The sequence below is a fragment of the Dryobates pubescens genome, chromosome 33 (genome assembly GCF_014839835.1).
Source record: "Dryobates pubescens isolate bDryPub1 chromosome 33, bDryPub1.pri, whole genome shotgun sequence".
NCBI classification, from domain to species: domain Eukaryota; kingdom Metazoa; phylum Chordata; class Aves; order Piciformes; family Picidae; genus Dryobates; species Dryobates pubescens.
In genome coordinates this window covers 9456968-9484925 of record NC_071644.1, presented here as the reverse complement: position 1 = coordinate 9484925, position 27958 = coordinate 9456968, and the positions used below count along the sequence as shown (strand labels likewise).

At 67.5% G+C, this 27958-nt stretch overlaps 3 protein-coding genes across 5 annotated transcripts; 2 read left to right on the top strand and 1 right to left on the bottom strand.

Annotated features, from left to right (window-relative positions):
- Positions 1 to 432: 432 nt before the first annotated feature.
- PLEKHG5 (pleckstrin homology and RhoGEF domain containing G5) lies at positions 433 to 10797 on the top strand. The gene is made up of 20 exons (XM_054175832.1): positions 433 to 802; positions 2533 to 2609; positions 4511 to 4640; positions 4782 to 4884; positions 4965 to 5025; positions 5139 to 5230; positions 5309 to 5445; positions 5522 to 5664; positions 7236 to 7421; positions 7582 to 7752; positions 7827 to 7922; positions 8012 to 8062; positions 8209 to 8358; positions 8436 to 8546; positions 8617 to 8766; positions 8852 to 8989; positions 9175 to 9294; positions 9394 to 9526; positions 9596 to 9923; positions 9999 to 10797. The coding sequence occupies exons 1-20, from the start codon at positions 670 to 672 to the stop codon at positions 10795 to 10797; spliced, it is 3309 nt and encodes a 1102-aa protein (XP_054031807.1). The 5' UTR covers positions 433 to 669.
- Positions 10798 to 11891: 1094 nt separating this feature from the next.
- TNFRSF25 (TNF receptor superfamily member 25) lies at positions 11892 to 15588 on the top strand. Its single transcript, XM_054175841.1, has 6 exons — positions 11892 to 12057; positions 13550 to 13937; positions 14037 to 14189; positions 14264 to 14345; positions 14435 to 14490; positions 14569 to 15588. The coding sequence occupies exons 1-6, from the start codon at positions 12028 to 12030 to the stop codon at positions 15177 to 15179; spliced, it is 1320 nt and encodes a 439-aa protein (XP_054031816.1). The 5' UTR covers positions 11892 to 12027; the 3' UTR covers positions 15180 to 15588.
- A 112-nt stretch (positions 15589 to 15700) lies between these two features.
- Positions 15701 to 27297, bottom strand: ESPN (espin). 3 transcript variants are annotated; one of them, XM_054175839.1, is made up of 14 exons: positions 26928 to 27293; positions 26126 to 26319; positions 23791 to 23977; positions 23530 to 23712; positions 23318 to 23449; positions 23000 to 23219; positions 22650 to 22927; positions 20666 to 21086; positions 20352 to 20378; positions 18924 to 19069; positions 18558 to 18839; positions 16478 to 16557; positions 16383 to 16394; positions 15701 to 16284 (listed from the first exon to the last, which is right to left on the bottom strand). In XM_054175839.1, the coding sequence occupies exons 1-14, from the start codon at positions 27219 to 27221 to the stop codon at positions 16137 to 16139; spliced, it is 2604 nt and encodes an 867-aa protein (XP_054031814.1). In that variant the 5' UTR covers positions 27222 to 27293; the 3' UTR covers positions 15701 to 16136. The 3 variants fall into 3 exon arrangements, 2 of the variants coding, with proteins under 2 accessions (XP_054031814.1, XP_054031815.1); XM_054175840.1 differs by lacking the exon at positions 22650 to 22927 and having other exon boundaries at positions 23103 to 23219; XR_008462988.1 differs by lacking the exons at positions 15701 to 16284; positions 16383 to 16394 and having other exon boundaries at positions 20352 to 20436; positions 26928 to 27297.
- Positions 27298 to 27958: the final 661 nt, after the last annotated feature.

The window sequence follows — 27958 nt, the reverse complement described above, 5'->3', positions numbered from 1 at the left end:
AAGGACACCAAGAAGCAGCAGGACTGAGGGCTGCCGGCACCCTCGGAAGCTGTCGATGCCGATGAGCCTGGGGGCAGGTTGGTCCCGCGTGGTGTTGAGGGCTTTGGAGGGTAAGGGAGGGTTTCACGTGGGGCAGGACACAGCTGCCATCCTCTGCTCCCTTTGGGGGGGCTGAGCCCTACCCAGCGCTTTCCCCTTTGCTCAGATTCAACAGGAAAATCTCCCTGCAGACCCCTGTGCGGGCTGGGGGCCCCCGGCATGCCCACGGGTGCGGGGGTGCAGCCAGGGCTTGGGGTGGTGCATTCCTGCCCCCCTACAAGCCGTCTGATGCGGAGCTGCCGAGCAGCCCCCCTCGTCACGCTGATTATTCCCATCACAAGCGCGGCTTGTCCCCGCGGCCGAAGGGCTTTCACGGGCGGCGGAAAGCGCAATTCGTGCAATGTCTGTAGGAGGCTGAAGAAAGGCCCTTTGTGTGCCCCCCGCGCGGGCGCTGGGCAGCCTCCAGCAGCACCCTCTGCCGCCCCTCGGCTCCGGCCGCCGGCCTCAATGCGCCGCTTGTCCGGGCACCGGGATCCACTCTTCGAGCAGGAGCTGGGCTCCCCCAGTTAGTGCCACCGCTGGCCCCGGCGGGCCGGGCACGGCTCGGGGGGGCCCGGCTGCAGCCCCAGGATGTTTCTGTACCGGAGAAAGAGGGGAGCCTACGAGCTGGAGGCTTTGCCCGCTGGGCTGGCGGGGCTGGAGTGTGGGGCGGTGGAGCGCTTCTCCTGGAGCTCCAGCCTGGACAGCGGCGAGGAGCTCGGGGGTAGGTAGCTGAGGGCTGGGGGGAGCTGGTGGCCACCGCGCTGGGCCAAAACCTCGGGCAAGGAGGAGGAGGGGCCGGGAGAAGTCCTGACCGGAGCAAGGATGCAGCGGGAGTGCTGCAGCAGGGATGCCGTGGGAGCACTGCAGGTGCAGCCTGGGACTACTGAGCAAACCAATCCCGGGGCACTGGCACCGCTCCCTCCCGGCTCAGGCATCTGACACAAGGAGCCGCCGCGGTGCGCTGCGCTGCGGGGACGCTCCGGTTTCAAAGTCCTTTGCTGTCACCGGGAGAGCTGGGAGCGAGAGCGCAGCCAGCAGCGGGAGGTGCCGAGCCAGGGAAAGGAGCTGGCTGGGACAGGATCCCTTCTCCAGCCCCTGCAGTGTCCGGTGGGGACCTGAACACCCTCCGGCCTCTGCCAGCACCTCAGGCTCCCTCTGCGCTCCTTGCCGAGGAGCCGCCACCCGCACGCCTGAGGCCCTGCGTGCGACCTGCTGCCAGGGGCAGCGCTCGGGAAGGGCCAGGCGGCTCCGGCTGTGCCAGCAGCTGCGGTGTGCGGCTGGTCGCCGGCAGCGCCGCCTGCTTCGGCCAGCCTCGAGTTCTCGGTGAGTTTGGAAAACTTTCCTCTGGGTGCATGAAAGAATTTCTGGTTAGTTTCCGTTATTATTCCCGATAGGTCAAGTGAAACAGCAGCGGCGGGGGGCAGGAGGCCAGCTCAGCGCAGCGGGCGCTGCGGGGCAGCCACCGGGACAGAGCCCCCATTGTGCTCCAGCCGCGGGGGCAGCGCCGCAGCCCCGGCTCCCAGCGCCGTCCCGGGGGGCGGCGAGCCGAGCCCTGCCCGCTGCTCCTGCGCTGCTGTACGGCAACGCCTACCGTGCAGTGCCACCCCGCCTGTGCCCCGCGTCGCCTCCGGGCTGTGGCACCAGCGCCGGGCTGGACTGATTCCCCCTTCCCGGGCAGAACCAACATTTTTTTGGTGTTTTTCATCCCGCAGACTGAGTCTAACCTCGGCCTTGGCAGCAGTCCCGTCTGGGCCGGCACGGATGCTGCTTCTGTTGGCAGGAGGGATGCGGGAGAGGGGAGCAGCACAGCAGGGAAGTCCCTGTGCCGGCTGCCCTGCTGCTGGGGCTGGTGCAGCCGTGCCCCCTGGCCTCTCCGTATACCCTGCTCCACCTCTGTGCCTTCCCCTCGGAGTATCCCTGTGCCTCAGCAGGGCTGCCTCGCAGGGTGTTCCTGCCGCTCGTTTGCCACTCGCAGTCTGCTATTTTTAAACGATTAGATGCGACACAAACCAAAAGCCTTCAGAATAGGATTTGCCCCTAAGGCCGATTTAACTGTCAAAGCTTAACGTGGCAACTAAACCCTTTGGGGGCTGGCAGCTCGCAGATGTAGCATTCCTGCCACAGCCCCGCTCCACGCTGGCCTTGGGGAGCTGGGGCAGGTCTGTGCCCTGATCCTGTGACGTGGGGTGCCAGGCAGGAGATGTGGAATGCTTGGTGCCTTCCCCGGTGGGGCATGCAGCACTGGAAGGGAGTTTTACCCCCGGGTGGACTCTTAAGCAGGCAGCAGCAGGCTGGCCCAGCCTTGGCCGAGCCCATGTAATTTGCCAGGTTCTCCACCCAGGGTTTGCAGTGTGGGAGCCTCATCAGGGCCCCCTGCGTGGGCAGAGCTGGGATCAGGGCTGGAGAGGGCTCGCCGCAGCACCCTGGCACTGACCTCTCTCTCTCCAGCAGCTGAGCTGTGTCCATTGGAGCAGACGGTGCTACGCTGCCAGAACCCCAACTGCACCGGCGACAGGACAGCGGCCAAGGTGGGTGCCGTGGGGTGGCGGGTAGCGCCTGGCAGCTGCCTCCTGCCATTGCCTGGCGTCAGTGTCACAGATGAGAAGGGTAGCAGGTGCCTCTGCCCGACCTGCCATTCCTCAAAGCCCCCCAGCATGGTCGGTAGCCCCCTGCCTTCTGTATGCCCCTGGCCCTTGCTGGGCACGCACTCCCTGGTGGTGTCGAGGTCCTGCTGGCATTCAATGGCACAGCAGCAGCTGCCCTGTTTCCCCTGGCTGCCGTGATTTGGGCTAATCCCTTCCAGCCTGTCTGTCCCCCACGCCAGAGCGGATTTAGGGTCCCTTCTCTCCCACTGCCTGACCGGGTGCTGAGCTGAACCCGTGTGCCAGCTCCCTGTGGGTCCCCGGTGTTGCCGTGCTGGGCTGTGGGCGGTGTCTGGCATGGACCAGGCAGGACAGCAGCCCGGCCACGCCGGGAGGTGTGCCCCTGCGCTTTGTTTGCACGGCTGGGGTGGCAGGGCCAGCGCCAGCAGGGGCACACGTGGCACTGGGCTGCAGCTTCCCCAGGGTGTAGCCAGGACTCACCAGGACCACCCCACTGCTGTCACCAGAGACCCTCAACAGCACCCAGCAGGTAGCATGGGATGGGCACTCATCCTGCCATGCACAGAGCTTCATGGTGTCCCTCCTCACTTCATGGGGCAGCTGCTGAGGGTAAAGGTGCCACGTGCTGTAAGTGCGATGAGGTTGGGGTGGGCACGGGGGCTTGGACGTCCAGCCTGGCCTCCCCTGTGGGCACAAGCCCTGGGGCTGAGCTGCCAGCATGAGGTGGATAGGGAGTGCTGCATACTGGTGGGGCAGCTGCCAGGGGTCCTGGGGATGCCTACTGAGTGAACACCGCCTGCAGTCACTACCTGTGGCCATGCTCCCCAACTCACAGGTACCATGACAGCCACCCCAGGGTCTGCCTCAGTGGGCAAGGAAGAGGGTTGAGGCTGAGGGAGCACAGTGTCCCTGGTACGGCCAGCGTGCCTCTGGGACTGGGGCTGCCCTGTGGCTCAGGGTAGGACACTGGTGGGTGCCGCGGCAGTGGGTACTGTGCAGGGACCGGTGGCCCCTTGGGGAGTGCGCGGGTGGTGGGAGCGCGTCAGCTCTGACCTCAGCAGCACTGGGAGGAAGGAGGGCAGGAAGCGGGGGCGGCTGGAGCCGCACGGGCGCTTCCTCCCCATAGCAGCACGGTGCAGGCAAGCCCGAGCAGAGCTGGCTCCTCCGCACGCAGGGCAGCGGCGGCAGCCCCACATGGGGACGAGGGCAAGCTGCTGGCGCTCAGGGCTCGCAGGCAGAAGCCGGTGGCACTGCCATTTGCAGAAGCTGGGCCGCCCGGAGCCCCCAGCGAGGCGGGCGCTGGCCGGGGGTCACGGGCTGTGCGCTGCGCCGGGGGCCCGGACGGGGGTTTAAAAATAACCTGCAGTGAATGCCCGGTGGGGCTGGGGCCACGGCTGCGGCCCGCACACAATCGGAGGAAACGCTCTGGCCTGGAGCATTGTTTTGCTTCAGACTGCGGCTTCCGCCGCCCTGCCGCGGGGACACCGCTCTCACCGGCACCAGCGGCCCCGCTGCGGGAGGGCGGCCTCCCGGTACCCAGCAAGGTGCGGGTGACAGCAGTGCGGGTGGTGTCCCCTGGCTGCACATCAGCCTTCCCAGGGCCCCTGCTCTGTGCTGGAGTGGGGATGGGGCTCTGTAGCGCCTTGCAGCACTGTTCTGATCAAGCTGCCTTCCCCGTGCCCACCCCGGCCTCAGCATTGTGCCAGCGGCAGGTGGGATGAGACGGGGTGTCCCCGCCGCTCGTGGTGCCGCCTGTCCCTCTCGCCAGCATGCCGTAGCTGGTTGCCGCCGGGCAGCCGATGCCCACCCAATGCGTGTGCCCACAGGTATGCCACCACGTGGAGTGCCGCCAGCTGAGCCGCAGCGGCCCCCTCAGCCTGTGTGAGCTCTGCGACAGCCACCTGCACGGCGCCATGCACTTCGACAGCCACATCCGCTTCAACCTGCCCCCGCAAGGTGAGCGGAGCTGCGTGTGGCCAGCACCGCCGCTCCTGGTGGTACTGGGGCTGGTGCAAGGCAGGACTGGAAGTGGGACGCAGCTGGAGCTGGCATGGGGCTCGGGGTGCCAGCACGGCCCAGCTTGATGCCCATTTGCAGGCTCCATCCTGGCCCGCAACATGTCAACACGCTCCTGCCCGCCACGCACCAGCCCTGCCTCCGACTTGGATGAGGAGGATGAGGGTCCTGTGGACAGCAGAGGGTGAGCCCCTGGCCCTGCACGTCCCCCCCACACTCCCAGCCAGTGGCATCCCTGTCACCTTTCCTGCCTTGTGCCCGCAGGGAGCGGAGGAGCTCGGCGCTGAAGCTGCCCAAGAAGAAGGCTCGGCGCAGGCACACAGACGTACGGCACCAGCCCCTCTCCCGGCACCATTTGGGGGTGCAGCAACATGGCCCCTGTGGGTGGGAGGGTGGGAGGGAGGGACCCCTGGGTGAGTGGCTGCTACGTCCCTGCAGGACCCCAGCAAGGAATGTTTCACCCTGAAGTTCGACCTCGGCGTCAACATTGAGGCGGAGATTGTGCCGGCCCTGAAGAAGAAGTCCCTGGGGTGAGCCTGCTGGGAAAAGCTGCGGGGACAGATGTGGGGACAGATGTGGGGACAGATGTGGGGCTTGTGTCCCCACAGGGAGGTTCTGCTGCCAGTCTTTGAGAGGAAGGCAATCGAGCTGTGCAAGGTGGACATCTTCCTGGACCAGTCCCACACACCGCTGTCCCTGCAGTTCGAGGCGTTCCGCTTCGGGGGGCACCACCTGCAGGTGAAAGGTGCGCTGGGGGTGCAGGGGGAGGCTCAGCTGCCCCAGGGCTCCCGAGGGCCTCTGACAGCCTGATGCTCCTGCAGCCAAGCCTGGGGATGAACTGAAGCTGGAGCAGGCAGCGCGGGATGCCAGGTCAGTCAGCCTGCCCATCCTGTGCCCTGCCAGCACCGCAGTGCTCCTCGGACCAGAGGCAGTGCCAGGATGCCAGGAGGGTGCCAACAGCCTGGTGAGTGCCAGTGCCAGCCCCGGGGGAAGGAATCAGAGGAAATGCTGGTGGGGTGCAGGATCCCCCTACAGACATCCTTGCTGGGGAGAATGGGACATGGGACAGCAGCACAGCATTTCCTGCATGGCTTTGTGCAGTGTGGGCTGGGGACCCTCCTGGAGCTCCCAGGAGTCACTCAGGCTCCTGGCTGTGCCATTCTGCCTGTGCTGTGCCTGGTGGTGGCATATGGGCAGTGCTCTGTGCCAGGCGTGTCAGCTCAGCTGTAGGCACCGGCCCCACAGCTATGCCATGTATGGGCTGGCACCACAGCAAAGGCAAACAGGAGCCCCAGGTGCCCAGGGAGTGGCAGCCGCTCAATGCCAGCCTGGCCCCGGGGCTCACCTTGGCCCCAGGACTCTCTCTGGCCACCTGCCCTTCTCTCATCGTGGAGCCTGGAAGCTGCTGAGTGCAGCTTGGTCCTGCCCTGTGGACCCTGGCCCCAGATAAGGCGTGGGGCTGGGCTGGTCGCCACTCCCCGTGGGAGCAAGCTGCAGGCTTGTGGCAAGCAGCACCGTGGGGCACACAGTGCTCAGCACAGCACTGGCAGCTCTGAGAGTGGGAAGCTGGCTGCGTGGCCAGGGCTGGTGGCTGCCCGAGTCCAGCACTATGATGCCTGGCTGAGGGACCGGCATGGCCCCAGCAGGGCTGGGGAGCCAGTAAGAAATCAGCCACCCCTGCAGGAATCTCAGCCCAAATCGCCCTCCTGGAGGCAGGCAGGAGCCAAACTACACCAGGGGGATGGGGCTGGCAGTGACCGGGGTGCCTGGGGACCTAGTGGCACGGTAAGTAACAAGGATGGTGCCTGTGGTGGCTCTCCCCAGCAGAGGCTGGGGACGTGGCAGGGCCTGGGGCTTTGCCAGCAGCAGCGGTGGCAGCGTGCCACATCCCGTGGCGTGGTGGCAGAGGGGAAATCTGGCCTTGCTGCCCTTTGTGCCAGGGCACGAAGATGCCAGTGGCTACATCCCCGCACGGCCTGGGTCTATGCCGGAAGGCAGCCAGTGCAGCGCTGCCCGGGCCGGCAGGAGCTGCTTGGCCGTGACCCAGCTCCAGAGGCCAGCCGGGGCTTTGATCTCGGCCGGGGGATTGTTCGGCTCGGGTTCGCTTATCTGGCGAGGAGGGAAATTAGGTTTTGGTGCTGGCCCCACCTCCTTTTGTTTCGGAGCAGCCAGGCCACAGCCTGCCCGGCTCCGGCTCCACCGTCCGAGCTGGGAGCGCAGCTGAGTGGGCATTTGGGCTGGGGGGCTGTGCCCCGCGGGATGCCCTGAGCCCCCACGCTGCCAGGGCTGCTCGCCCGGGCAGCACCCGCGGTGGCGTGCCCCCGGGATGCAGGTAGGCAGGTCAGTGCAGGCAGGGGAGCGTGGCCGGGGAGCCCGCGCTGCCCGTGGGTGCCATCCAGATGTCTGCCTGTCCCGTGGGTGTCTGAGGCCAGTGTCGTGCTGTGCCATGTTTCTGTCCCCAGTCCGGTGGCACAGCGGCACCCATTGTGCAGTGCCGGGCACTGACCCGGGGGACACCAACTGTCCCTGCTGCAGGCTCCGGGCCGGCGGAGGAAGAACATGACGGAGTTCCTGGGGGACAGCAGCATCCCCAGCCCCGAGCTGGCCCCGCACGGCGGTGGCTCCCTGCCTGCCAATGGCACTGACACTTGGAAGAACCGCGCTGCCAGCCGCTTCAGCGGCTTCTTCGGCTCTGGCACCAGCACCGGATCCTTCGGGCGGGTAAGTGGGGCACGGGGAGGGGGCACGGGAGACACTCATGGCTATGCCGCGGAGCTGGACTGCATCCCCTCAGGGCTCGAGCCACCCCAGTGCCGTGGTCAGGGCGAGAGGGTCCATCGTGTGTCCCCACCCAAGCACTCTGTCTCCTGCTTTTGGCCAGGAGTCGGAGAAGCTGGAGCAGCTGATGAGCAGACTGCACGCCTACGGCACCTTCGGGCTGCCCAAGCTGCCCCCCCAGCTGCGCTTTGACCGCGACTCCTGGGAGGAGGACGGGGACGAGGCTGGGCTGGCGCTGGAGGACAGCTGGCAGCAGATCATCCAGGGTGCAGAGGTAGGGCTGGTTGGTTGGGGGATTGTGGTGGCTCTGCCTGGCTGCTGGCACGGTGCTGACACTCAGCCCGGCAGGCCCTGTCACGTCGGCAGTGCCACCAGCAGGAAGCCATCTGGGAGCTGCTGCACACCGAGGCCACCTACATCCGCAAGCTCAAAGTCATCACAGACGTGAGTGCCAGCGCAGCTGTGCCAGGCTGTGCTGCAGGGGCCTGGGGGCTGCTGCTGCAGCCTACCAGCTCCCCTTTCTGTCCCCACAGCTCTTCCTCTGCTGCCTGCTGAACCTGCAGGAGTCTGGGCTGCTCTGTGAGGTGAGTGCTGGGGCTGCGGCGACAGGGAACCCTGAGGGGCAGATGGAACTTCAGCCTGGCCATGCCAGGAGGGTAAGGGTGCTGCGCCTTCCAGCAGCCTGCATGCCAGCAGCCTGCATGCCAGCAGCCTGCCCCCTACCCTGCAGGTGGACGCCGAGCGGCTCTTCAGCAACATCGGCGACATCATCCGGCTGCACCGGCAGCTGTGGCGCGGCGTCATGGCCCCGGTGCTGGCCAAGGCGCGGCGGACCGGGGCTCTGCTCAGCCCCATCGACTTCCTTGATGGCTTCAAGATGGTGAGTGGGGGGCTCCGTGCCGCAACGGGGAGCGGTGCTGTGCCACACTCCGCAGTGACCTCCCTGTGCCCCCCCAGTTCGGCTCCCTCTTCAAGCCCTACGTGCGCTACTGCATGGAGGAGGAGGGCTGCATGGAATACATGCGGGCGCTGCTGCGGGACAGCGAGCTCTTCCGCGCCTACCTGACGGTAAGGGGAACGCGTGGGGGCTGGTGCCAGGGCCAGCGCCGGTGCCAGAGCTGACGCTTGTGTGCCGCAGTGGGCCGAGAAGCACGAGCAGTGCAGCCGCCTGAAGCTGAGCGATATGCTGGTCAAGCCCCACCAGCGTCTCACCAAGTACCCCCTGCTGCTCAAGTCCGTGCTGAAGAAGACCGACGACCCACGTGCCCGTGATGCTATCACCACCATGGTAAGGGGCTGGGGGCCCAGGGCTGTCAGACACGGCGTGGGGTGGACCCCCTGGCCCCTGGAACCAACCAGCTCCCTGGATGCAGATCGGCTCTGTGGAGCACTTCATCAACGATGTCAACTCACGCATGCGGCAGCGGCAGGAGCGGCAGCGCCTGGCAGCCATCCTCAGCCGCATCGATGCTTACGAGGTGGTGGAGGGAAGCACGGACGAGGTGGACAAGGTAGGCTGGGCGCAGCAGAGCTACCACCCCATGCCGTGCTACTCAGTATCATCTCATGCCGTGCTACACGCCATGCCATGCCGTGCCACCCTATGTCATTTCAATGCGAACCTAGCTAACTCATGCCATGCCATGCTATGCCCTGCTACCCTGTGCCATGTCATTCCGTGCTGTGCCTCCGGCAGCTGTTGAAGGAGTTCCTGCGGCTGGATCTGACAGCCCCCATCCCTGGCACCTCGACAGAGGACACCAGGCAGCTCCTCCTGGAGGGCAGCCTGCGGATGCGGGAGGGTAAAGACAGCAAGGTGAGGACTGGGGAGATGGGGAGCCTTGGCCCCGACTCCTGCCTGCCCACCCCTGCCCACCATGTAGACTGGTGCCTACAGCCCTGTTCTCTCCCTCAGATGGATGTTTACTGCTTCCTCTTCACTGACCTCTTCCTCATCACCAAGCCTCTCAAGAAGGCTGAGCGCACCAAGGTGGTCCGGCAGCCCTTGCTGGTGGACAAGGTGGTCTGCCGGGAGCTCAGGGACACAGGTGAGAAGCACTGGGGGCGATGGGGGCTGTAGGGGGTCCCTGGACGCTGCTGACGGCCTCTGCCCACAGGCTCCTTCCTCCTCATCTACCTGAACGAGCTGGGCAGCGCCGTGGCCGCCTACACTTTCCAAGCCAGCGGGCAGTCGCTGTGCCGCAGCTGGGTCGAGGCTGTGCGCAATGCCCAGGTGAGTTGCGCGGGGGGGTGGCTGGCGGGCCCCCAGGCACCCTGTGGCTCTCTGACGCCTCCCCCTCCCCAGAACCTGCTGCAGCGGCTGCGGCAGCGCCGGCGCCTGGAGGAGGCAGAGGGGGAGGAGGAGGATGGCGAGAGCAGCGCTTCGGCCGCCAGTTCACCCACGGTCCGCCGCCACGGCAGCACCAGCTCGGACTCACAGCAGTGGTAGGGAGTGGGAGGGGGGCCCCACATCCCCCCCTGGCCCAGCACAGTCCCCTCCTCACCTTTCTACTCTCACAGCCCCTCCAGTGGCTCCACCGAGACCCTCGCCGTGGTGGCAGTGGATTGTGGTGATGAGCTCTCCTCCCCAGACTGGGATGCGGGGCCCTTCATCTCCGCCTCGGATGGCTCCTCTGTGGGCACCAGCACCTCCATCAGCACTGGCACCTCTGCCGACACCCCCACCTCGGCTGAGACCCCCACCCAGGAGCTGCCGGCAGGAGCTCTGCCGGTACCCCTGCCCCACGGGGCAGACCCTGCTGCCAGCGGCTGCCGCTCATCCTCTATCGACAGCGCCTACGGCACCCTGTCCCCCACCTCCCTGCGGGACTTCGGCCAGCAGCCAGAGGGGGTGGCTGATGAGGGCCGGCAGCCCCCCTTGGCAGCCCCAGCTCCACATCCCTCCTCACCCCGGCTGCGCCGCCGGACACCTGTGCAGCTGCTGCCCTGCCCAGCCAGGGTGCTCAAGTCCAAGTCTGAGGCCAACTTGCCCCAGCTCGTGCCCCCTGGCTCCCCAGCCCCCCTCAGCCAGAGCCGAAGCCTCTCTGACCTCTGTGCCGGCTCCCCCTGGACTAGCCAAGCCCCAGGACTCCTGGCTGCCCCCGGCAGCAGCAGCAGCTCCACCTCCGAGCTCTCGGAGCCGGAAGAGCCAGGGGAGAGTCCTGTGTCCTTCCCAGGGGAGCTCAGCTGCAGACCCCTGCCCACTGCACACCGGACCCTCTCGGACCCCCAGGCGGCACAGCACCGCAAGCTGACGATGGCGCAGCTCTACCGGATCCGGACCACGCTGCTGCTCAACTCCACGCTGACCGCCTCGTAAGCACCCTCCTGCCTGCACGCTCCCAGAGCACGCTCCTCAGGGGCTGGGTCCCGGTGCTGAGGGCATCTCTCCCTGCTCTGTTCCCTGCAGGGAGGTCTGAGAGCCGTGGAGGTGGGGATGGACACGTGGCTGCACCAAGGAGCTGTTCCCGCTTCTAACCGTAGCGTAACGCCAGAGCCGGGCAGAGTGGGCACTGGGGTGCCATGCCAGTGGGGGCACGAAAGGGGATGCAAACCAGTCCCCTTGGCGAGGACATGCCCGGGGTGTGGTGGCATGGGGCTGCCTGCTTCTCCCCGGAGCAGGGACAGATGTGGCACACGGTTTGTGCCAAACCCTTGTCCACAGAGATGAGAACTGGGGCCCGGCCACGGTGTGCTGGGCAGAGGGTCTCGGGACACGGGGGACTGCAGGGAGCCATCAGGCAGCTCCTGTGGGCGAGGAAGGGTTGATGATGTCGGTGGTGGTGAGTAGAGAAGGTGCTGAGAGGAACATGGTGCCGGTGGCACAGTTCTGCAGGTGGTGTGAGGAGGAGGCTGGGGCTGGTGGCAGGAGGGGATGATGCTGGGCTGGGGCCGGCTATGGCCCCAGGGTCTCGTCGGGGCAGGGTTTGCCCTGCGGGTGGGTGGGCAGCAGTGGGTGGCAGCACCTGGGGCAGGAGTGCAGGAGCTGCATGGGGATGTGGTGGTGGTCGGGACACCGGCTGCCATCCTGTGTTGGGCTGCACCCCGCGTCCCGGCTGAGCAATAAACCAGCTGGTGCAGGCTGTGCCCGCCTCGCCTCTCCTTCAGCCGCGAGGGCATCTTCCGGGTGGGCATGTGGTACAGCTGACAGGGGCAGAGAGCGGGGCTCAAGAAAGGAACAGAGCCCTGGGGAGGGGTTCAGCACTGCTCCCCAAGCCTCCCACATTCCCTCAGCCACGGTGGATGTGCGCCAGCGGGCAAGGGCAGGCAGCAGCCGGGCAAGGCAGCACAGGTCCCTCCCGCGCCCGGCGCTCCGTCATGTGGTTCCGTACCCCCTGGACTCACTTCCAAAAAAGCATTTCCTGCCGCGGCAGCTCTAAAAGGCTGCGTGGGGAGGGCTGCCGCTCAGTCACCACGCGTCACGCACTGCTGCCACCGCTGGCAGTGATGGGGTGCCAGGCACCCTGCCCGGGCGCGGAGCTGCCCTGACACCCCGCACGGCCCCGCTCCGCTCACCGCCCGGCATGACCCAGCCGCATCGGCCGCAAGGATGAAGCACTGCTGCCTAGGGGTGGCTTGGGTGAGTGTGGTGGCACCGGGGTCCTGTGGAACCCTGGCACCGATTGTGGGGTGCCCCCGGGGGTTTGGAGGAGGGTGGGGTGGTGTAAAGCCCAGTGCCGAGAGTGCTGAAACCCTCACCCTCCACAGCGGAACGCCTGGGACTCGTGTCTGCCTTGACAAAGTGCCCGCAGAGTGTCATGGCTTTGGGCACCCTGGGCATAGCCACGAAGACTGTAGGCACGGCCACGGTGACCACAGGCATGTCACGGCCACGAAGACTGGGCATGGTCATCATGCAGCTGAGAGGTTTTAGCCACAGGGCCGCAGGCAGGGCGTTGCCTTGGGGATGGGCTGTGCCAACAGCCTGCGGGCAAGGGTCAGGGCTGCTGGTGGTGGTGGCTGCTGGGGGCCATCCTGGGCGGTGGCTTCCCCAGCACACGGGTGGCGGGAGCAGGAGCCTGACCGCGGCCGCCTCAGGGGCAGGGGTGGCACTTGTGTGGCACAGGAAGCGGTGTCTGTCCCTTGCCATGCAGCCCGCGGCACGACGGCGCCTGTGCCGAGGGCTCCCCTGCCCCCGGGCACCTGCTCCCCGCGCCGGGCCCGCTGCAGGGCCCCGCCATGCACGGCCGTGCCCCGGGGGTGACTCAGCCGTGCCGGGGCAGACGGAGCTGTGCGGGCGGGACGGGGCGGGCGCCGTTTCCAGTCCGGCGGCGAAGGGTTTAGCAGAAAATGATTCAGGCGTTAATCGGGGACATCGCGGCCGGGAAATCCAGCCCCCGGCGAGGAATCCCCTGGCTCGCTGCCCGCCCCGCGGCACTCCCCGGGCCCCTGCCGTTCCCTCGGGCTGGGGGGGGCGGTGTGCCAGCGCGGGCAACCCCCTCCGCCCCCGCTGGGGTTGTCCGCAGAGCGGGGCTCCCGTGGGTGCAGCGCCGGGCACGGCGAGGCGGGGCGGCGCTGACCCAGTTCGGGACGCACGTACGGGGCCGATAGCATCGTGGGGAGAGTGAGGCGAGCACGGCTTCCTCCCGGGGAGGAAATCGCCTCCTCTGCGAGGAAAAGCAGCCCCAGCAAAGGCAGCGCCGGCAGCGTTTAACCCTCCCGCGCCCGGCTGTCGGCACTTCCCTGCGCAGCCAGCCCGGGGGCACCGGGTCCCTTGTCCCCACTGCGGCGCTAGGGAGCAGGTGACAGTATCCCAGCAGAGCACAAGGGTGGCACAGCAGGAAGCTGCTTGCCCAGGTGCAGGGGGAGTGTTTGGAGCAGAGGATGCCATTGGGCCACTGCTGGGGCTGCACACTTAACACAGCGCTGGAGCATGGGGCTATGGGTGCAGCCATCCTGCCTGGCACAGGCACCAGTGTCCGTGTGGCACTGTGCTGGGCTCGGCTCAGCCTCTGGTAGCCCAGCACATGTGGCTTGCAGGGTGGGGAGAGTGGTACGAGAGCTGCCCACCAGGGGGACACGGCCCCTGGAGTGCTCTGGCTGCTGCATCCTTGCTCTCTCCCTGCCCGCAGGTGATCCTGGCAGCGCTGTGGCTGGCAGTGAGTGAACCGCAGACCCCACTGTGCCAGGACAGGCATGTTGCCGGACGCCACTGTCCCAATGGCATGAAGTGGGTCAAGGAGGCTTGCAGGTGCTGCACCCTGTGTCCTGCAGGTGAGAGCTGCCTGGCTAGTGTGGCATGGCACAGCCAGTACAGCACAGTACAGCACACCATGGCACACTGGACCACAGGTGCCCATGTTCCCTGTCACCCCACTGTGCCTGCAGGGAAGTTCCTGTACAAACCCTGCTCAAGCCTTGGCAACGACAGTGTCTGCAAAACCTGCTCCCCTGGCACCTTCAGTGCCAAGCCCAGCACCTCCACCAAGTGCCAGGCTTGCTACGAGTGTGACCAGCAAGGTGAGCTAGCAGCAGGCCACCCGGTGCCATGCTGTATCATGCCATGCTGTGCCATGCTGTGCCCTGCAGCACCCTGCTATTCGCTACTGTCTTCTGCAGCTTTCCAGAGTGTGCTGAGCAACTGCTCAGCCACCAGCAACGTCGCCTGCGGCTGCAGGCCTGGGCACTTCCGCAGCTGCCTCGACGAGCAGTGCACCGAGTTCTCCTGCCGGCAGTGCGAGACCTGTGCCGGGCGTCTCATCCAGCGACCCTGTAAGTGCTTCTGGCCAGCCCGTGGTGTGTCCCCACGAGCGGTGCCCCCCTCTGCAGCTGTGCCCTTTCCCCAGGCTCGGAGACGCAGGACACGCTCTGCGGCAGCTGCAAGCCTGGCTTCTACACCGAGGGTGGTGAGTGCCGGAAGTGCCACACGTAAGTGCCGACCCGCCCTGTGCCTCGGCCAGGAACACAGGTAGGGACCTTGGCACAGCACGGTGCCCACGGCTCCCCTCTCCTTGCAGGACCACCCCAGATGCATGCGGGAAGGAGTGCCAGCAGGAGTGCAATGGCAGTCAAGGTACAGTTTGGTGGGGCTGGGGGCCTGGGGGGCACTGTGCTGGCTGCCTGATGGACAAGCTCTTGCTCCTCCTTGCAGGCTCGGGGCTGGAGTACCTTCTGCTGGCATTCACTGGGCCCCTCTTCCTGGGTGCCCTCGCCATCTACCACAAGAGGAAGCAGCTCTGGCACAATGCCTCAGCAGGCAGCCCCCTTCCCACAGTGCAGGCAGCCAACCCCCTGGCTGTGCCATTGTACCAGGGCAGTGCCCAGATGGCTGACAGCATTTGCTGTACCCAGTCGTGCTCCTCCCAGGTGACAAAGCTTGCTGCTGGTGTGGGGAGGCAGAGCCCCGAGCACGAGGCCTTGCTGAAGCAGCAGCCTGGTGGCACAGCATGGCCAGGAGGTGAGGTGGGACCCTCCTCCCCTCTGGAGCCCACCCTGCTGCAGGGCAGCCAGCTCTACAGCATCATTGATGCAGTGCCAGTGAGGCGCTGGAAGGAGTTCATGCGGGTGCTGGAGCTGCGTGAGGCAGAGATCGAGCTGGTGGAGCTGGAGGTGGCCCACATCCGCGACCAGCAGTACGAGATGCTGAAGCGCTGGTGCCAGCAGACCAGTGCCACCCTCGACCGCGTCTTTGCTGCCCTGGAGCGCATGGAGCTGTCTGGCTGTGCGGAGGCGCTGCGCCGGAGCCTGCTGGTGGGGCCCTGACCCCTCTGGCGCCGCCGCTCTGGCACGGGGAGGTCTGGGCACCTCTCCGGCTCGCCGCGTGCCTCGGCTCGGCCGTACCCTTAAGTATTGTTACTTATGCCGTGTAGACATTTTATGTCAGATTTATGTCCCCTCCCCATCCCACCTGCCCCCCTCCCCCTATTTATGGGACCCTGCACGCTGGCTGCCAGCCGCTCGCGGGTCGAGCTGGCGCTGAGCCCGCTGTGAACTCATGGGATAGTTCTCGAGGCCGCCCGCCGCTGGGTGCGCCTGCCCTGCCCCAATAAAGTGGCACAGTCATCAGCCCCTGGCCCTTCTTCCCAGGGGTGCGCCCACCCAGCTGGGCACTGGGGTACCACCGGCCGCAGAGCCACCACCGGTGATGCGGCCACCACAGGCGATGGGGTGGTGTGGATGGCGGTGATGATGTGGCTGGTGGGGGGTGGCGTGGGCGGGAGGGGCGCTGTGGTGCGGGCAGGGGGTGGTGTGGGCAGCCCCAGGAAGGCGCGGGGCACTGCTGGCAGGGTTTATCCTTTTAATTGCTGGAAAGGCAGGCGGTCGGGACGGAGGCTGCGAGCAGCCTCCAGTGGCTCCAGAGGTGGGAGGGGCGGGAGTGGAGGCAAGCGGTGCCGCAGCCGCAAGAGTGAGGTGCCAGCAGGGAGCACAGGGAGCTGGGCAGTGAGGTGAGCCCAGCCACAATGGTAGAGCCAGGTGGCACACAAGGAGCCAAGTGCCCCATGCGATGGCAGCTCACTTTACAAGGGGCAGCGTGGGGTGGCGGTGGGCTGACGGCAGCGGGACAGGGGCTACAGGTGCCTGGGGCAGCGCTGGGGGCTCCTCCAGGTCGGACTACGCAGCCATCCGTGGTGGGAGGAGGGTGCCAAAGTGCATCCTGGTCCACGCTGGGACCTGCTGGCCTCCTCCCGCCGCGAAGAGCCAGGGCACGGCGTGGTGTGGCTAATGCTTGGCTATGTCCCCCTTCTTGAGGATGATCTGCCGCTGCCAGGGTGCCAGCTTTGTCTCATCGTACCCGAGAGTCCTTAGCTTTTCCGACTGCTCCTTCTCCTTCTCCTCCTCCTCCCGTTTCAGCTTTTCTTGCTCTTTCCTGCTTGGCAGTGGAGGGCACAGAGCACCTCGGTCACCAGAACCACCAGCGCCACTGTGCCCACCCACTCGCCCAGGGAAGGGGCTTGCGGCACTCACCGTTTCTGCTCCCTGCAAAGTCAAAGGGAAGAGCAGAGTTAGCAGAGCACGGGGTCAGCTGGCTGGCAGTGCCATGCCCCCCGGCCCTGGCTCACCTCTCCTCCTCCAGCTTCTTGCGTAGGATGTCCCTCCTCCAGGCGGGCATGCTGGCCAGGCGTGCCTCCTCCTCCTTCTCCTGCAACAGACACCCGCGTTACCAGCACCGCCGGGAGCTCGCCGTTGCTGCCGGCACCACGAGGCAGCGGCATCGCCCCCGCGCACGGCACCACATCCCAGCACGGCACCGGCAGGGGCTTGCCAACAGCATCGCCCCTCGCTGCCCCTCTTCTGGCAGCAGGGGGAGGAGGAAGGAGTGCGCGGCGTGGCCAGCCCTTCGCAGCACACCACAGCTTTATTGCACCGACACGCGGGGGCCCGCGCTGCCCCGGCACCGCAAACGCCACACCGGAGGGGAGCACAGCCCTGGTGCTGCGCTCCCCGCACAACACACAGCCACAGCAAGCGGCACACTGCAACCTCGGCCTGCGGCCACGCGAACCAACACTGAGCCCTCACCGAGCGGAGCCACGGCACTGCCAGAGCTACAGAGGCGGCTGAGCACACCTGGGCGCCAGGTCCTGCCGTCCCCGGCTGCCCCCAGTGCCTGCTCCCAGCCAGCCCCACACCACACCGCCGGCACAGCCTGCAGCACTCTGACGGACTCAGGTGTCGGACATCTCCACCTCCTTCTCCTTCCAGAAGGAGAAGCTGCGGTCAATGAAGTGGCAGACGTCCTCTTCGCTGAACTCTCCCAGCTCCAGCACTGGCACCGGCACGGGCACTGCCTCCCCCTCGCCTTCTGGGGCTGTGAGGAGGGACTCTGGTGGGCTGCCTGCCACTGAAGCGGGGCTGTCCCCAAAAAACTCCTGCACAAGGTCCTCAAAGCCATCGAGCCAGTGGCATTGGCCAGCCTCGACCCGCTCTAGAGCAGCACGATGGAAACGGCGGACGCGGTGCCAGCTGTGGCTGCCCAGGCGGTCGAACATCTCGTAGCAGAGGAGGTGGCGGAAGCGCCGCTCCTCGGGGCTGAGTGGCATCTCCAGCAGCTGGAAGTAGCCCAGCATGAAGAGGTCGAGCGGGAGGCTGTCGTGGGGCATGGGCGAGCCGCCGACGTGGGGCAGGAAGTGCTGGGGCCAGTACAGCACTGCGGCACGGCTCAGTCGCCGGATCTGCCGCCCGGGCAGCCGACGGGCGATGCTCCTCCAGCGAGCCAGCAGCTGCCTCGCCGCTGGCCGCTGCCTTCCCAGCTGCCGCGGCCGCTCCACCTCGGGCACCAGTGCATGTACCCGCTTCTTCCAGTAGTCCAGAAAGAGGCAGACAGCGCGCTCCTTGTGTGCCTCGGCACGCTCTTGCAGGTTGCTTGGTTCTGGCTGTGCCAATCGGCTGCGCTGCGGTGCCCCGTCCCCATACTCCTCCTCCAGAACAGGCTGGCGGGTGCTGCCAGGGGTCTGTGCCCTCTTGCGTTTGGTGACCCTGGGGAGGGGCGTGGGGGGCCCTCCTGGCCCCTCATAGTTGGCCTTGAGGCTGCGGACAGACACGCCACAGCCCAGGATCTCACTCCGGGCATCGTGGTGGGTGCCAGGGCTTGCCACCGCCCCCACACCCTCGTGGCCCCCCAGGGTGGCCGGCAGCACGGGAGGGCTCCTCGGCAATGTGGAGGGATGGCTGCCGCGGGCAGGTGGCTCCTCGCGGGCCAGGGCAAAGCACTGGGGCACGGGGGCAGCGGGCAGCGCCGGAAGCAGCGGCAGCTCCTCCTCCAGCCACCCCGGCTGGGCCTCTTGCATCACCCGCAGGCTCCCCAGCTGCCTTTCCAGGTACCGCACGTCCTCCTCCCACATCGGCTGCCCAGTGGGTCCCGGGGTGCCCCTGCGGGTGGGTGGCCTGTGCTGACACAGGGGCAGCGAGTGGTTCCCGGGCTGTGGCGGGAAAGAGGGCAAAGGGGCTCTTGAGGCTGCACCGCCTGCACTTTGTGCCGCCGCTGCCATGCACAACGCCCCTGCATGCAGGTGGGGGGGGGGGGGCCCTTCTCAAGGCCAGAAGCGGGGGATGATGCCACACATGCCATCTCGCCAGGTCCGGAGCTGCTGGGCCTCGCCCGCGTCACGCTCGCTGCCACAGCACACGGAATGCTCCTACCTTACGCCGCTGCTCCTCTTCCTCCTGCATGCGGAGCTGCAGCTTGCGCACCATCACCTGCCGCTTCCACTCAGGGATGGGCCGGCCCTGCTCATCGTGGCTGGGGACCAGTGCCTCCACCTCCACTGCTGCCCCGACGCCCGCCGCTGGCACCGGCGAGCTTCCATTCAGCACCGGCTCTGGCGAGCACCCTGCCAGGGAGCGTGGCGGCCCCGCAGCCTCGGGAGTGGCCGGCGGGGTGGGCGTTCTGGTAGGTGATGGGGAGGACGCCGGCGACTCTGCCTGTAGAGGAAAGAGGGAAGGAAGATGGTGAGTGTCCACTGTGCTGAGCTACGACAAGACACCAGCTCCCCTGTCACCACCTACATTGGCCCCTGCCTGGCCGCTGCCAGAGAAGACGGTGGTGAAGCCTTTGCTCTGCGGTGTCGGCTTGAGGCTCTTCCCAGCTTTGATCTCGGCCAGCAGCTCCGAGTTGTCGCCAGTGGGGGACATCATGTTGAAGGACTTGGTGCCTGAGGGGAGGGAAGGCAGTCAGGACCCTGCCATCGGCAGCTCTGCCCCACCCCTCGCTGCCGCAAGAGCGTAGGGGGGGGTGGCTGACTGCCCCCAAACCTAGGAGCCCCTGGGACCACCGTGGGAGCTCCCTGGGTCCATGGAACCAGCACCCTGGCGCCCAGTCCCTGAGTCCATGGAACCTTGCTACACCAGCACCCCGGCACCCATCTCACTGGGTCCATAGGATCAGCACCCAAATCCTCAGGTCCATGGGACCCTGCTGGAGCAGCACCCCAGCAGCCATCAACCTGGCAGCCTATCTCCATGAGACCAGTACCGCAATACCCAGTTTCCTATGTCCATGGACCGTGTTAGAGCACCACCTAGCTCCTGGGGTTCCATCCCTGAGCGCCACCTACCCCGCAGCACTGTCCTGTCACAGCAGTGACCTGGTGTGGAGGGACAGTTCTGTGGATAGTGCAGCCCCAGTGCGGCAGGACAGCCCTGTGCCACCTCATCAGGAGCCCCGGACCCGCTACGCTCCCCCACAGTCCCTGGCAAGAACACACAAACAGCCTGAACCAGCCCCGGTGCCAGCCCCGAGCCCCAAAGGCTGCATGGCACCAGCACCGGGGCACAGCAGTGCCTCTGAGGATGCCCTCACCACTGGCTGCGCCGCCCGCCCCGCGAGCACCCACCGTCCATGCCAGCCATGTGCGAGTCCCTAGCGGCCCATTGCGCCGTGCCACAGCAGAGCCCCCTCCCCGCCGCCGGCGCCCGCAGCTCGCCCCGCTCTGCCGCGCCGTGCCGGGGCCAGACGGCTGCGGGTGCTGAGGGGCCAGCGGGCTGCCCGTGCTGCCATCCAGCGCCGGCTGAGACCCCTCAGCCCCAGGCGCTGGCGCTAATAAAGCAGGCGCTGAGCGGCGGCCAAGCCTGCCGGCCGTGATCAGCGGCGGGGAGCGGCCGGTGCGCTCACGTGGCGGGGTCACGCCGGCCGGCTGAGCCCAAACAAAGCTCCTCTGTGTCCGAGGCTGGCGGTGGGGCCAAGGGGGCCACAGGGGGTGTGGGGCCCCGGCCGCCTCCCCGTCCCTGCCAGCCTTGCGTCGGCGCTTGAGGCACCCACATGGCACACGGGCCTGGCGACGCAGCAGCAAGGGTTTGGCAGGCAGGAGGGCTGTGGGCAGCTGGCAGCACGGAGGCCGTCGATGCCCCGTGGCTCTGGGCAGGACCGTGCTGAGCTCGGCCCCTCCACCATGGCAGGGCACCCCCTGAGCAGGAGTGTAGGGCGCTGGTACTTACTCTTCATCTGCCTGAGCGCCTTTCCTCCTAGGGGGAGAAGCAGAGAGGCGGCGCAGGACGCGCGGCAGAGGAAGGATTTGGCCACCGTGAGACAAGAGAGAAGAGAAGCGGCCAGCAGTGAGAGCAGGCGGGGGCGGGCGGGCGTGGGGGCCCCCGCGCCGACACCGGAGGAGAGAAGGACAGAGAGGCCGTCAGGAGCCGTGCAACCGCGGAGCCGCAGGAGGACAGGCGCCGGGACGGCCGATGCCGCGGTGCAGCCGATGGCATGATGCCCAGGATTGCTCCCCGTGCCCACCCAGTACCCCGCCACTTACTTCCCGTGGAGGAGGAGGAGCGGCGGGGACCGGCAGAGGTCTCGGCCAGTGGAGGTGGTGGTGGGGGTGGCGGGCAGCTGGCATCGGGCAGCGGTGGGGGTGGTGGTGGCGGCGGCAGTTCGGTGCCAGGCTTGCTCTCCCCGTTGCGCATGGTATCCGTCGAGATGGGTGATGCCTGGAAGAGAGCAGGGGCCGGCGTCGCCTGGCACGGGTGCCACCGAGCCACGTGCTGGCCGTGGGTGCGAGGCTGGGCGCTCACCTCCTCACTGTGCGCCATTCGCCGCGGGCCGGGCTGCTCCCCCAAGCCGTGCCCCAGCTGCTTGTAGTAGTCCCCGGTGCTCGGCTGCTTGCCGAAGTTCCTGGACCTCCTGGTGGAGTCGGCCCTGCGCAGGCCCTCGGGGCTGCTCTCGCGCGATGCCAGCTGCAATGGGGAGCGCACCTCAGTGCGGCAGTGCCCAGCTGTGCCCAGAGTGGCCGTGGAGCAGAGCCGTGGTGGGGCAAACCTGTGCTAGTAGTGGCTGTGGGGCAGATGCCAGGGTCGGAGCGTGGCAGGCACATGCCCCAGGGTTCCACTCGGCATCAGGCTGCATGCTGGGGTGGCAGCCTGTGCCATCAGTGCCTGACACCGTGACCCCACAGCCTGTGCCCAGAAGCCTAGCCGAGACTCTCCCGGGATAACCTCCTGGGAACAGGAGTGCCGAGCCCTGGCCCCACGGATTACCGGGAGCTTATCCCGCGCGGGGCTGGGGCCCGGTTCCAAACCCTCTCTGAGCAGGGCTCTCAGGCAGCGCAGCCTCGGCTCACCCCAGCTCATACCACAGCAGCTTTGCAGGTCGTGCTGACGAGCGCTGGCGCTGCAGGGGGCTGTGCCCTTTCCCCGGGTATGGGGTGCTGAAGGGGCACGGCTCCACTCCCCGTGCCGGGGCCTCTCTATTTGCATTTCCCGGTGCGCCACCTCCGTCTGTGGCATTTGCACAAGCCTGAGCGCTCGCCACTGCCACCAGCCCCAGCTAAGTCAACAAGCACCAGCTCGGTTGCTTCCTGCTCCAGCTGCTGTGGGCTCTGTGCCAAGCCCGGCTTCAGCTCCAGCAGCCCCAGCCCTGGTCTAGCGCGAGGATCTGTGCCACTCAGTCCCCCTGCACAGGGTACCAGCACCGCTCTGGCAGGTCTGCAACCCGCAAAGAGCTTTCCGGCTCTGTAGCCTCAGGCAAGGCCACTCATTAGCCTCGTAAGCGCTAACGAGCCAGGGCCAGGCAGAAAAAACAAAACGGGGTCCTGAGCCCCGCCTGGGCCTGGCACACACTGCTACGCTGAGCCCCCCATCCCACATACCCCTATCCCCACCACACTGGCCTCTGCCAGTGCCTCGGCCACTGCCCTGAACCGTTTCCCCCATGCTTGGTGATCTGGCGAGAGTCATGGTAGAGGGTCGGGGTGGCCCCGAGCCCACCACACCCCTATGCCTCCCCTGGCCTGCCCCGGGGGGCTGCACCCCTCTTACCTGTGCACGCCCGGCTGAGCCCTCTCGGCTGCTGGCAGCACTGGCAGCGCTACCTGACACCTGCAGCGCAGGTGATACCGGAGCCGGCCGCTCGGGTTACAGCCTGCGCAGCTGCCCACGCCCAGCTCGGTGTGGTGCTGGTGGCACTGCCAGGGCCACGTGGGCACAGCTGCTCCAGCCAGCCACGCGCCGGCCTGCGTGGTGCTGCCAGGTGTGGTGATGCATCTGGGCTGCCCGGTGCCATGGAGGCACAAGAGCATCCCTGGCTTTGACTTGCTGCACCCCTCACTGTCTGTTGCACCCTGGCCCCTGGTGCCTGCCAGCGTTGTGGGCACATGGCCTCAGGCCGGGGTTGTCCCCTCCCAGTGCTGTCGAGAGCTACCAGCTCCCCAAGGGAGGTCGGTGCCCAGTCGCATGTCCCCCGCGGGTGGCACATGCCCTGGGCCAGGAGGAGGTGTGTGGGACGTGGCGCTTGGGCCGTACCTCTCGGCGCAGCGCCTGGCTCTCCACGTGCCGCAGGTTGTTCTTGGCCCGCACGTAGATGTCGGCCGTGTGGGGTGCAGCAGAGGGCATGGGTGCGGGGTAGCCGGGGGGCGGCGGGGGTAGTCGGGCAGTGGGGGGTGGGGGCGGTGGTGGGGGAAAGGCGGGAGGTGGGGGTGGAGAGGAGCCCTCGCCTGCCGACCCCCGGCCCCGCGGCCGCATCTCGGGGTCCAGCATGTCCATGTAGGCCTGCATGTCCGCCAGCGCCGGCTCGGGCACCCCTGCGCAGGGCAGGGGGTCAGCAGGGGCTGGCCCCACGCCCCCTACCCCACACCCCCCGGCCCCACACTCACGGGCAGCAGGCCCCCCCCCGGGGCCGCCCCTCTTCTCCCCGGTGCTGGACTGGCTGGAGTGGCAGGAGTCGTAGTTGGAGAGGGTGCTGGCAGGGGAGCCCACCTCAAAGCGTGCCTGGGGCACCGATGCCGTGGTGTTGGGCGATGACATGCCCGAGTCAGGCTGCCGGCACTCCCCATCCGCTGAGGGGTCCCGAGACAGCACACGGTGCTCCACGCTCTGCCGGCAAAGCCACGCCGTCGGGCACGGGGGTGGGAGCTGCGCGGCCTTTCTCCCCGCAGGCTGCCCACGTGCCCGGCTGCGGGGCGCTGCTGTACCATGTTCTCCACGGTGCGCAGGTACTGGGCGCAGTGGCTGTGGCCGTTGTAGTCGGCGAGGTCGGCTGCCGTGTACCCATCCTGGTCACGGACGCTGAGGTCGGCACCATTCACCACCAGGATCTGGCAGCACTGGGGAGAGGCGGGGTGTGTGGCAAGGCCAGAGGGCAGGCCCCATCCACCCTGGCACCCCACTGGCCGCCGGCACTCACCTCCAACTCGCCGTTCTCAGCAGCGTCGTGCAGTGGCGTGCCGCCCCAGCTGTCGGCAGTGATCTCCCCCCCGTGCAGCAGCAGCCAGCTCAGCACCTTGGCGTGGCCACGGCTGGCAGCGAAGTGCATGGCTGTGGCCCCCTCAGCGTCCCGCTCCGACAGGCTCACCGTCGTGAAGCTCATCTGCACCAGCAGGTGGGCTGAGCGCTGGCACCGAGCACCCCCACACCGCGCCACCATTCTGTGCCCAGCCACACTTACCAGCCAGACGATCACAGTGTTGTGGCCCATCTGGGCAGCAGCGTGCAGTGGGGTCATGCCATCATGGGCACGTGCATGAGGATCAGCCCCGCAGTCCTGCACCAGGTACTGGATGATCTCCAGGTGGCCCTCCTGGCAGGCGAGGTACAGAGGGGTGGCCCCCGTCTTGGTCTGGGCACTCAGCGTGCTGCAAGCGGGGCACAGCGCCCGTCACCTGCAGCCACCAACGCTGGCAGTGCACCGGGATGGGTGGGCACAAGGGACACGTGGGTTGCTGGGACATGGGGACATGCTGGGCACAGGATGGATACAGGGGCACAGGAGATACACTGGGGCAAGGCAGAGCAGTGCCAGGGCCTGGCCGAGTGGGCAGTGTGGGCAGGCAGCCACCCACCCCATGCCCCCCGCCGGGTCCCTGCGCAGCGGCGGGAGGTCACTAAGTTAATCAGCCTGCTTAGGCTAAGCTCCTTCCTCCGGCTGTTTTTGGACACTGCAATTTAGCAGTATTTTAAGTAAGCCTCTTAGGCAGCACCGGCCACGGGGGAGCAGGCAGGGAAAGGCCGATGTGCACCATGGCTCTGCTGGGCCCCACTGCCCACGGCCAGCCCCACTGTTTGGCACGGGCATCCCCCTGCCACCCTGCTGGGCTTTGACATCCCCATATCCAAATGGCACATCCCAAATCACGTAGCCCGCATCCCAAATCCTGTACCCCTGTATCCCGCATCTCCACAGCCCCACATCCCACACCCCGCGTCCCGCACCCCAGCCGCAGGAAGCTGTTTTATTAAGAGCTCCGTAAACAAACCTGTTGAATATTTAAAAGAGGAAGAGCAATAAATACCGGGCGCCGTTATCGCAGCGATCGCGGGCCCTTAATAATTGATCCCTGTAACCGTGAGACGGGCCGCAGCCAGTGCTGCCTTCCCACCGTGCTGTGGCGCAGGGCAGTGCCGCAGTGCCAGGTCGGCACACTGCTGGGCACTCCCCAAGCCGGACCTGGGACAGTGGCAGTCTGGGCCAGGGCGCAGGGGAACGGCAGACACTTAGGCACCCGTTCAGCCCCCGATGGCCGTTTCCCATTAATCGGGAAGGGGTTAAGCCACTTGGGGAGCGCCGGTAAACTGCTTTGCCAGATGGCCGGGACCCCACGCAGTGCCACCGGCTGCCGGGGACCCCGCAGAGTCGGTGCGAAGGTGGCCCGGGAGCGCCAGAACCCCGCGGCGGCACCTGGGATTTGGTTTCGTGCCTGTAACGGAGCCTCCGAGGGGCGGGAGGCCGGGAGCGGGGCCAGCCCTAAATAATTCAGGGGAGAGGCGGCAACGGTGGCGGAGCGACACCGGTGTGAAGCGTGAAAACCAGAGCCGCACCAGGGTCGGCACTATAGGCACTGCGCGGGAGCTGCGACCGGGCCCGGCCCGGACTAGGGGCTGCGAGGGTTGATCTCTACAGAGCCCAGGGCTGAACTGTCCCCCGGGGAAGGGGATAAAGAACTGGGGCTTAGGATGGGCAAATTGCGGGCGGTGAGTGCCACGGGGGCTCAGGCCCTGCTTGTGGGGGGAGCACTAAAAGGGATCTGGGGCCGTGGCTTGTGGACACGGAGCGGTGCTGAGCCCCCTTCGCCTCCTCCTGCCTTGGGACCCTCCTGCCGTGGCAGAGCTGAGCACACCCTGGCACCCCCAGCCTCTGAACGCACCGGGCACGGCATGAGGCGGCAGCGAGTACCGCCTCAGCCGGACCCGGGCGTTATTTCGAGCAGTCTCTGCCCGCAGTGCGAAATCGGACCACAGGCCGCAGCTCCGCAGCCAGGCTGTGCCCGGCAGGCTGCCGTGCCAGGTACGCTGGGCGACGGCCCGGCCCCGAGCACCATTGGAGGGGCGAAGAGGGGTCGCTGCCATGGCGATGCTGGAGCCTGCCGCCTCCGGTGATGCCCGCAGCCTGGGCAGGCAGAAAGGTCGCACAGGGCACGGTGCCGGGCGGGCTCGGCGAGCAGCCTGATCCATTTACATAACGGCGGCGGACAAAGGCGGCTGTGTTATCGCCGGGGACCCGCCGCAATATTTCTGCCAGAGCCCGCCGCGCTCCTCCTCGCCCTTTCTCCGCGGGCCATAAAGCAGGCGCAGGTGGCTGCCGGGCTGATAACGCGGCCGCGTTGCCCTTGGAGCCGGGGATGAGGGTGGCTGCGGCATCCGTCCCCTGCTCTGGCACCTTGCCCGGCGGCTGGAGGGAGGGGTGGGGCGGCAGCGGGGACCCAGCTCCCCGGACAGCCTCTCTCCTGCCGGTGGGTGCCCCAGGTGCCGAGACCGTGTCTCCCGCCGGCTGTGGGGGCCGTTACCTGGGGCAGTGTCCCAAGAGGAGTCGTAGGGAAGGGAAATCCCCTTTGGCCGCGGCGTAGTGGACGGGCAGCGCTCCCGTGTTGGTGGCCGCCGTTGGGTCACTGCCCCCGAAACGCAGGAGCCAGTCGATCACCTCGTGGTGACCGAAGCGGGCTGCTAGGTGTAGGATGGTGGCACCGGAGTTGTCTGTGTCCTGCGGGAGGAAGCGGGGAGGCCGTCGGCACCGGGAACCTGCACCCTCCGGCACGGGAGAGTGTGCCGGGCTGGGGAACCACCAGCCGGGAGCTGGCACCGGGAGAGTGGCCTGGCCGGAGTGAAGGTCCCTTCTGCACGGAGCAGGCCATCGGAGGGGCCATGGGACAGGCGTGTGTGCTCTCCCGTGGGGCCTGCAGCGGCACACAGCTAGCACAGGATAAAGACCCGTTTGCACCGCCGGCCCGGCTGCCCTCGCTGGTTGCGCTACGGGCAGAGCTGGCCCCCGGCCAGGAGGTAGCCGAAGCGTGCTGACCGCGTCCTTCCCGCTTAATCCCTCTCCCAGCCCCTCCGCCGCCTCCTCTTCCTCCGCCCGTCAAATGGAGTTAGTTGTCGGCCGGCCCCGGGACAAGCCGCTTACCACCCCGGTCCCGCCATTGTGTAACCCCGAGAAGGTCCGACGGCCCTGGAGAGTCTGTGCCCCCATAGGGATGCCGGAGTCCCTGCTGGTGCCACCCGCTCATGTCCCACCATTGCTGCGCGGGACCACGGTTCCCCCGCCCACGAGGGTCCCATTGCCCTCCGCCGCCCCGCGCGCCCAGCTCGCACCTGCACGCTGCAGCCCCCCTGCGTGAGCAGCCACTGGAGACAGGCGAGGTTGCCGGTGGCGGCGGCGTCGTGGGCTGGTGTGGCCCCGTTGCGTGCCCGCGCATCCCCTCGGAGCGCGGCCTCCGCCGCCAGGTACCGGAGACAGGCTAGGCGGCCGGCGCGGGCGGCATGGTGCGCGGGGGAGGCTCCCAGGGCGTCCCGCAGCCCTGGCCGCAGCAGCCCAGCCGCTCGCAGCCCTCGCAGAGCCTCCACATCTCCCTGCCGCGCTGCCTGCAGCGCCCGCTCCAGCGCCATCCTGGCCCCGGCACCGGCCAGGCCCCGCCGGTCCCGGCCGCCGCTTGGCACTGCGCGGCGCTCCCGCCCCGCTGCCCCCCGGCACCGCCGGCTCCTCCTCCCTCGGGGCCGCCCCTCTGCCAGCCCCGCCCGACGGCGCGGTGCCGCCCGCTGTCTACTGCCTGCCACCTTGCGCCGGCTGTCCACTGCCCACTGCCTGGTGCCGCTGCTCGCTCCACCTCGCCGCCCTCTTCGGCTCTTGACAGGGCGGCTGTGCTTTGCAAGACCGAAGCTGGTCTGGGGAATCTGACTACCGCCGCCGCCGCCCTCAGCCCTGGGCAGTCCCACCTGTCTCACGGGTGTCCCTTTGCCCCGCCCGCCAGGGCGAGAGGCGCGGAGGTGATGGGCTCGTCCGATAGGCCCGACGTGAGCCTGCCAGTACTGGCCGAGCAGGCAGGAGGAGGGGGGCGATACTCGGCGTCCTTGCCGGACTCTCCCTCCCCAGGATTGTAACGGGCTGTGGGAGGTGGGCACCGCGGAAACCGACAGCAGGAACCGTGAGCAGCGTGGGCATAGACGTCGGGATTCGCGGGAAGAGGCGGCGGTTGCCACGAATACGGGCAGCTCGCCGTGTGCTCCCTGGGACGCCCCCCGCCATCAGCACCGCGGACAGACGCGACGCTGCCCTTTCAGCACCGCAGACAGCGCACGACCGCCCCGCCCGCGGAGGATCCGGTACCGTAGCGCCGGAGTACCGT